General features: G+C 54.6%; 1 protein-coding gene across 2 annotated transcripts in view; it reads left to right on the top strand.

Annotated features, from left to right (window-relative positions):
• MID2 (midline 2) overlaps positions 1-8,417 on the top strand; it is a 92,607-nt gene that overhangs the window by 56,733 nt on the left and 27,457 nt on the right. For both annotated transcript variants that reach the window (XM_009331990.1, XM_009331991.1), the window contains exon 3: positions 6,707-6,814. In XM_009331990.1, coding sequence (XP_009330265.1) covers positions 6,707-6,814 — 108 coding nt within the window. The remainder of the gene's footprint in view (positions 1-6,706; positions 6,815-8,417) is intronic.

The raw sequence follows: 8,417 nt of genomic DNA, 5'->3' as shown, positions 1-8,417 counted from the left end.
AGGGACTCAGCTGACCTTGCTGCTTTGACCACTTGATCTATAAAACCCTTTGTGTTCCCGGTGTGCAATCAGGCATCTTTTGTTTGCATTGCCAAGGGAAGTGTTTGTGCGAGCTGTGCGTGGGGAGAGCCTGTGCCAGCAGGCTGACGCTGCCTCTTGGCTGCAGCTCCGGAGTCAGGAGTTCATAAGCGATGCACTCCTGTGGAAAACATTCGAGAGGAAGAAGGCAAACAACCTTACTGTTGTTTCAAAGTGCACATACCAATTAATAGCAAATTAATTTGCAGCTTTGATTACTGAAGTGATACATGGAGAGAGGCTGTCGCAATTAGTTTCTTCTTAATGGGCTATTGATTTTTTTTTGGTTGCTAAATTAAGCAGCGGTTCCTTGAACCAACACCTTTCCAGAGAATAAAAACACCAGGCTGCTGCAGGCATCGCTGACGTGGATTCGGGAGGAGTTTGCTGGTGCCTGAGCAAACATGACGGCTATTTGCTTCACCCTTAGTCACTCCAGCCCTTGCTGGGGGGAATGCAAGCCCTGCGGCTTCCCACGCGACTTCCCCGAGCTGCCTCATGGGCGAAGCAGCTGGCAGGGATGTGGGGATGCTGCATGTGCTGACTGGAGTCGTTTGCCCGCAGTGAAGCACACACGGATGCATTTGCACAGGGAGCTGCAGCTTGTTCTTCACCATCTGCGTCTCAGAGCGACTGGGGCTCTCAGGCCAGGAAGGTGCTTCCTAACCCCCACGTTTCCTGCAGGCAGCATCAGCGTTTTGTTCTTTGCTCACTAAATAAGGTCCTTGTTGCTGTCCTAATGATCTGGAGAGAGGAAAAGAGTGCCAGCGGTGCTGTGTGTGCCACCAGCAGCTGCGAGCCACCGTCGGATGCCGCTCAGTACGCGAGGAGGAAGGAGCTGAGACATGCTCTTCGGCTCTCCATGCCGAAGTAAGGAGCAGAAAAATCACACCTGGGTTTTGCAGGACTGCTGGCCTTCCCGAGTGTGGCTGCGCCGATGCTCCTGCGTTATTCGCATTGTCCTGCTCCTCTCTCTGCCAGCGCGTCATGGTGGGGAGAGGGATTTTTTGGCTCTACAGTAGGAATGGCTTTTGTCGGAGGTGTCTTTCCTGGGCTGCCTCTTCCCCCAGGGCTAAGTGGCTTTGGAGTGACTATGGTAAAATAGATAGCAAATGGATGTCTTGCAGGCAGAGAAGGAGCCAGAATGTCCTTGCAGAGGTGTGGTGACAGTCATCAGCACTCACTGCTCTTATAGGTCACGCTTTGACTCCAAGACCTCCACCAGGGATGGAGCAGGGATGCATCTGGATGTGCCAGGACAATGGGATGTCTTTCCAAACCACCTCCTCCTCCTCCTCTGAATCCAGCTCCAGCATCTTAATGAACTGACCTGTGAAGAATTGAAAGCTATTTGGTATTTCTTTCTGATTCTGGAAGTTTCGGACCTCTAGGCTGTTGTTTTCTACATAGTTTAGGAGTTTTCAGCTTTGTCAGTCGTTCTGCTTAAAATAACAGTTGAAATGCATTTCTCAGTCTTACTAAGTATGCAGTCCTGCCCTTCAGAGGCACCTTTTCAGAGAGCACATTAAAGTGTGAAGTAGAAAATATCTCTGCCCCTCTACGCTTCCCAATCAGTCTGAATGCAGGGGATTTTGCTTTTGAGCTATTTGTGGACATTGATATAGGCGGACACACGCAATCCCAACATACTCTGCCCATCAAGTCATGTTCCATGTAAGTCCCACATTACGTCCAGGAAACTGTGCCACCAGCACCCTGAGGTGCAGAGGGAGGCATTCCGGAGAAGAGCGTTGGAAGCGTCCCCAAGCCGCTGAGCCTGTGCTGCCCGTTGGCGTTACAAGGAGTGACTCCCTCCTGCACGGTGCGTGGGAGGCTGCTGCTGAGGGAGGGCGAAGGGACCAAATCCTGCAACAGTGATTGAAATGTGGACCAAAGAGAGCAGGTAACGACCCTACAAAGAAGCTGAGTTTGTAAAATACCAGGGTGGGTAGCAGAGATGGTACCCACCCCGATGTCCCCATTGGGGAGGACAGTAGGAGATGCTGCCCGGGTAGCTGCTCTTGCATGGTGGGATGGTGGCCCTCTGTGCCATGGCAGCCGCAGGGCTGGCAAACTGGTGCAGACTGGTTTGTGTCCCCTGGCGCATGGCTGCCTTGCTCCATAGTCAAAAACCTGTTGACAGTTTTGGGGGTGACAGCGCTGTGGGGGTGGGATAGGGTCCTCTGCTCCATCTCAGAGCTGGGTTCCTGCTGCCTGGGTGTGGAGGAGGAGGTTTGTCTGTGCGTGATCATTAGGCTGAGCTGATGTTCCTCTTCCCTCCACGAGCTGCAGCGTGAGCTTTGTCTGGGTTGGAGTTTTACCATTTGCTTTTTATTGCAGAGCTGTATTGTCCCTAGCACATTTCTCCCCTCTCCCCCCACCCCCCTGCATTGAGAAGGGTGAAGTATTTTTTTCCCCCCTTCTTATGTCTAAAAAGTCTCCCCCATGCCCAGCTTTCCTACAATTGTAGCACCTGCTGAGTCTTCACCCCCAAACGCAGCATTTACCTGGGAACTAGTTCATCCTAATAAATAGTGGTTTGGCCAGTATCTAGCTGTGCCTGAGCCAGGGCTTTTGCCAGCAGAGCTGTGCTGGTCTGAAATCCCACCTCCGTGCTCTGCTGGCACTTGGGGAGTGAGACCCTGGCCTGGAAACGCTCCTCTTTGGGCAGAAGGCAGCTGGGGAAAGGGACTGCGGTGACCTCTGCGGCTTCATCTGCCTTCGGTCTCCCAGATAACGAACGCTGGCTGAGCTGCAGATTTCTTGCCCTGGGTAGGTTTTCAGATTTAGGATTAATTTAACCAGGAGCCCAAGATTTCTGCTTGGCATGCCAGGCTGGAAGGGGAGCGTGCTACTTGCTAAAGGACCTCCCCCTCTTCTCTTCCTGCTGTTGTTTTTGCAGTCCTGGCACCCAGGGCTCCCTCCTGCCGGCAATAGCAAGCACCGGGGCTGCAAACACTTGCAAACAGCCCTGATTTTGTGCTCCTGGGAAATTCGAGTGATGGCCATCTCTGTCTGCACTCGTGCCCCGAGGGGCGAGTAGGCTGCCAGCATCCTCTGCGACAGCCTGGGTTGCAAGGCAGCGCTGTCGCCTTTGCTGCTGCCAGCACAGGTTGCTGCAGGCTCCAAACCCTGGGTCTGATTTCCCCCCTCTGCTACCTTGCAGCAGACTGGGAAGATGATCCTCTGTTTCTTCTGGGTGGAGTTGTCTCTGCAGACCATCAGCTGTCTCCCACTTCAGTGTTACACAACCTGCTGGCCAGGTTTAAAAAAAGATCTTGTATCAAATGTGTTTAACTCCGGGTTGACTTCAGACTTCTCCACTGTTTCACATAGCTTTGAGAGTACAAAATGAAGAAGACCTATTTATGTCCTCTAGTACACTGTTAATTTAAGTGACAGGGCTCAATTCCCCTTCTACAAAGTATATCCCCCCTTTCTTGTCCATCCCCCCAAGGATGCTCGTCTTTCCTGGAGACAGAGGACTGAAACCTCTGCCTGTGCTTTCACAGCACTCTTTGCATGCCTTCCTTTCAGCTTTAAAATATAAAAAAAAAATCTGCGTATTTGAAGCCTGAAAAGGGGGTCCAGCAGGGATTAATTAGCCTAAATTAAGCAGGACACGTGCAGCTTTTTATCGTAGAAACAAGTCACTGTTTCCTTCTGCCTCCTGGGGCTGACACCGTGCTCACCTCTGCTTGTTCGAGGGGCAGGGTGGGAGCCCCCTGTGTCCCCAGCCTGCTGACCACCCTGCTACCTGCATCCTAATCATCCCATCTCCACCTTCCTGCCGGTGGCACCAGCTCAGGTTTACCCGGAGGAGCTGCAATTAGGACAAATCCTCCAGCATCTCAGCTCCTGACCACCGTGGGGAGGGCTCCTGCTCTCTAAGGTCGCCAGTATCCTACCTGGCGCTCCCGGCACACAGCTGGCACCTGCGTGGCAGGGCCTGGCTGGGCACGGACAGCTCCTGCACCCACAGCAGTGATGTCTGTGCAGAAGGACCGACGGCCTTGGGAGATCTATGAAGAAGGAAACCATCAATGCATCTCGTACTTGGGCTTCTCTGCTCTTCTTTGAAGGCTTACGGGACAAGTCTGCCATTGTGTCCTGCTGCCTTCTCTCGCCGCCCCCCACCCTTGTCTCAGCCAGGGAACATGGCTCTGTAGCCTGGGTTGATGAGGTTTACTGGTCCCTTTTCCTAGGGAGAGAAGGCCATCTTGAGTAGCATCTTCAGAGCAAAGCTTCAGAATTGGTCACTCGAGTCCAAACCCAATGGAGGAGCCACACGTGCTGGTCTCCCCTGTTTGCAGCATCTGTCCCTTCATGACCAAGGAGCTATAGTGTCTCCTTGCTGCTTTCCCCAAAAGCATGTTGAGAGCCACGCAGCCTGCTGGCAGTGCCCGGCCTGGCTGGTGGGTATCTTGCTGGTCAGCAAGGGAGGGAGAGCATATGTGATCTCCCCGTGGTCATGTTTTGGTAGAGGCTAAGCAGCAAAATTATCATCTTGGCCAACCGTCCACATGGCAGAGGCCACAAGGAGACCAGACCTGGTCTAGAAGAGGCCAGATAGTGTCCAAGGTGGTTTGCAATAGCTGATCAGACCTGAAGGTGAATTTTGTGAAGCTCTGGCCAGCCTGATTGTGTCATCTTCAATCTCCCATTGGGACTGACTCAGGTGCCCAGGTCTACACGAGGTCTCCTCATCTCCTGGCTCAAGTCCTGCCTCTCAGTGCAGTGATTCTGGAGGGCAGGTTTGGAGGAAGAACTAGTTGTGCCGTGTAGTGGGTTGTGTTTCTTTGCCACTGAACCATAAAGACCAGGAATGAGGTTAGGGAGGGAGGAATATCAGCAGCAGTCTGGAAGACGGCTGTGATCATGAAAGCGCTGTTTGATGCTCGCTCTGTTAGTCTGCTGGGGTCCAGTCCAGCCGAAGCGACGTGTCTCGCATTGGGAACCGTGGTTAGGAGGTGATGGCGTAGGGAGGAGATTTTGGGTTTGAGCATCAGCAGGCTCCCCTGGTGGTGAGCCCAGAGCAAAATCCATTAGAGGACGGTGCCCCAGTTTAGGAATTGAACTGCAAGCACAGTAAGAAATTTGCCTTGAGCTGGAGAAAGCTTAAAGATTTATTGTGGTCTGGACACGCATCCTGCCAAACCTTTGCGCTATGAAGAAATGGGGCTTTTTAGAGTAGCAGGTGCTGCTAGCAGCATCTGGTACTTTTTTATTTTTTTAGGGGGAAGATGGCTATTTGTAAAAGGCTTTGCCCAAAGAGGGGCTCCCGAGGAGTGCTCTGTGACCACCAGACACTGTAAGCACTGTGCTGTGGCTGAAAATAAGGGTAACGGAGGCGTCCGTGGAGCCTGGTGCTGCCTGCTGGGTTGGCAGCACCGTCGTGGCGTGCCCAGTGGCTGCCCAGCTTCTCTGCTCTGTGGGCTGAAAGCCGCTTCCGAGGAGGTGCTGGAGCCCCTGGAGCCCTGCCGAGAGCGTCCTGCAGCACCGGGAGGGGGAAGATATTTCCTCCCCGGGGTCCTGTGCCATGCTGCAGAGCTCGGGGCCGCAGCCCGGCACAGCGAGTGGCCGAAGCAGAGGCGGGGTGGCTACACCAGCCCAGCTTGCCTGTAGTTGTTGCTCCTTGAGCTGGTTCACCCTTCATTAAGACCCCACACAGCATTTCCTGATGTGCCCTTTGCAGCCGTGCAGCCCCCCGTGGGCTCTGCCTGCACTGCCTCCCTCTGCCCACACCAAGCGGTTGCTTTTGGTCTCGCTTTTGCAGATGCTTTGAAGTCACAGCCACCCTTGCTCTTGCAAGCAGGGTGCTCACATTCATTTTTAAACCTCTTCTTGCTTTAACTAGTACACGGGCACTGCCTCGGTGTAGGTGCATGAGAGAGCTGTGAGTTTTGCTTGGGATGAGAGGGCAGCAAAGCTCGCTTCTTCTGCAAGAAGCCTGCGCTGCTCAACTCAAAGCGGGACGGCTAGAGCAGGATCACCTCCAGCTGCCCTATAGCTGAGGGCAGGATGGGGGTCACTTGGGAGTGCCAAGAGCAGCCCAAGAAGTGCAGCCGTGGCTGTGCATACATACACAGCCTGCCCAGGGAAGGGAGGTGGAGAGCTCCCTGAGCATCCCTGTGTGGGGCTGGCGCAGGCCAACGCTGGGTGTCAGCGCTGTCCAGTGGTACCCAAGCTTTGTTGGAAAGCGATGCAGCTGTGACTGTGGGGTACGGCACCCCAGCAGGGCTGAGCCACACTGCAGCAGTGGCAGCAGGGGCTTGCTGCTCCCGGGCTGCCACCTCCCTGCAGCCTGTGCCCCAGGTCCCGGGGAGGGGGCAGTACCTATGGAGGAGCGTGTGTCCCACAAGCCACCCAGCACGGCCCCGACACCCAGCGCCGACCTTGGACGTGCAGCAAGGAGGGCTTCACACCCTCCTCTGGCCCGCTTCCGTCTGTGTTGCAGGGCTGTTATCTCCTGCCCAGTTCAGCCCCTGGCAGCCGGCAGAGCCGGGACCCAGCACGGAAGATATATATTGCATCTCTCCCGGTCTGAGCTGGGAGAGCCGCAGGGCTGTCGGGCTCAGGGACAAGTGTGTCCCTCCTAATGGCGTGTACTTTTGCTGTTCCTGGCCAGGTGAACACAGCCATGCATGAGGCCAAGCTGATGGAGGAGTGTGATGAGCTCATGGAGATCATCCGCCAGCGCAAGCAGGTCATTGCTGTCAAGATCAAGGAGACGAAGGTAAGGAGGGCCAGCTCGTGCGTCCGGGGGTTCGAGGGTTCCCTCCTGTGCCTGTGGGGTGGCTGCTGCAGGGTCTGTCCTTCCTCTCTGGGGACAGCCCAGCAGTTCGTCAGCCTGTGATGCTGGGATGTCCCAGCCATGTGCAGAGGGGCTGCTAGTGGCGTGCGTTGCCTTGCCCATGAAGAAATTGCTTCGGGCAGCCATCGGTGCACACAGTTTCATCTCCCTGCCGCCCCAAATGGTGTGCAAGTCCGGGTGTCCCTCGCTGCTGCTGTCCCCAGGGCTCTTCCACCAAGGACAAGTCGTGTGCTTGACATGGCTGGAGGAGGGAAGGCACGTTGATTAGCATGACAAATTGGTGCAGTTGCTTGGATCAGTCCAGACAGCTTCCTCAGGGCTTTTCTAACACTGCGGTGCTAATATAATAATGTAGAATTAATATGGAAGGGCCATCCGAGTCCTGCACTGCAGATAAAGGAGAGGCTACACTCTCTGCACTGCAGCATAGCCATAGGTGAGCTGGTTTCTCACCCTTTTCTTTGAGGGGGTGTTTGGACCCTTCCTCCAGCGGTTCCAGGTGTCTTGGCTTTTCCCGGTGGTTTCCGTGTGATGGGGAGAGGCTGGAGGGATCAGCTGTAGCTCTGAGCGGCACCCGCAGGAGTTTACAGCATGCGTGCACAAGCCCTCTGCCTTTCTTACTGAGCTTGAACGTGCGTTAGGGTCCAGCTCTGCATCCATCACGGTGCCGATAGCTAAGCCAGGGAGCAGCATCACCCCAGATACAGATTTTTTTGCAGGCAAAGGTTTGGGAGCAGGTTGTGCTGCGTGCGTGCACAAGAGAGCCAACCAGCACGACTCTCGGACACCCTCGGCAGGAGTGGAAGCTTTAAAATGTGTGCTTTTATCCCAGCCACTTCAGGGAACATATTTTATGTAACGGTGCCTTCTGCTGGTCCATCTGTCTGTCTGCCTCTCACTTCCCACCCTCTCCCCGTAACGTCTTTTGACCATGTTGTCCAGTTTCAGCCGTACTTGGCAGGGTGCTGGAAGGCTCAAAGATGTTGTTTTCCTACAAATTGGCAGCTGGATAGAGGAGAGAGGCCCCAGTTAGTGCCCAGAACCATCAGCAGAAGAAACGCTCAGCTGCTATAAATTGCCAGGGTAGGAGTAGCAAGCTTGTGCCCACGTAGCTGCAAACCCAGCACTGCACCGGTGGGAGATGGATGTGGGGACAGTGGTACTGGCGGTATCAGGGAGGGGACTGGCTTTGGTTACCAGAGTTACCTGGAAACTGGAATAAGCCTCTTTGCTGGTGAAATTGGGCTGGAGATGGAAATGTGCGGGTTTGCAGCACTGCGGTGCCCCTCTGTAACCCCCTGTGCTGCCAGCGCTGGCCTGCGGGGAGGCTGGCCAGGTTTCCTCCATTGCTTTTGACACCTCTGAGCAACGATTTCCAAGTGTGAACGGGAAGCAGCCTTTCTGAGGAGCCCCAGACACAAACATTGGGGAGTTAAAAAAGCTCCAAACACAAAAGAAAGGAGGAAGCACCGGAGACTGTGGCTGGTTTGAAGCGCTCCGACTGCAGAGTGAGAAATACTGCTTT

Source organism: Pygoscelis adeliae, unplaced genomic scaffold (assembly GCF_000699105.1).
Source record: "Pygoscelis adeliae isolate BGI_AS28 unplaced genomic scaffold, ASM69910v1 Scaffold339, whole genome shotgun sequence".
In the NCBI taxonomy this organism is placed as follows: domain Eukaryota; kingdom Metazoa; phylum Chordata; class Aves; order Sphenisciformes; family Spheniscidae; genus Pygoscelis; species Pygoscelis adeliae.
The sequence above is the reverse complement of the archived record's forward strand: the minus strand, read 5'-3'. Positions and strand labels throughout refer to the sequence as shown.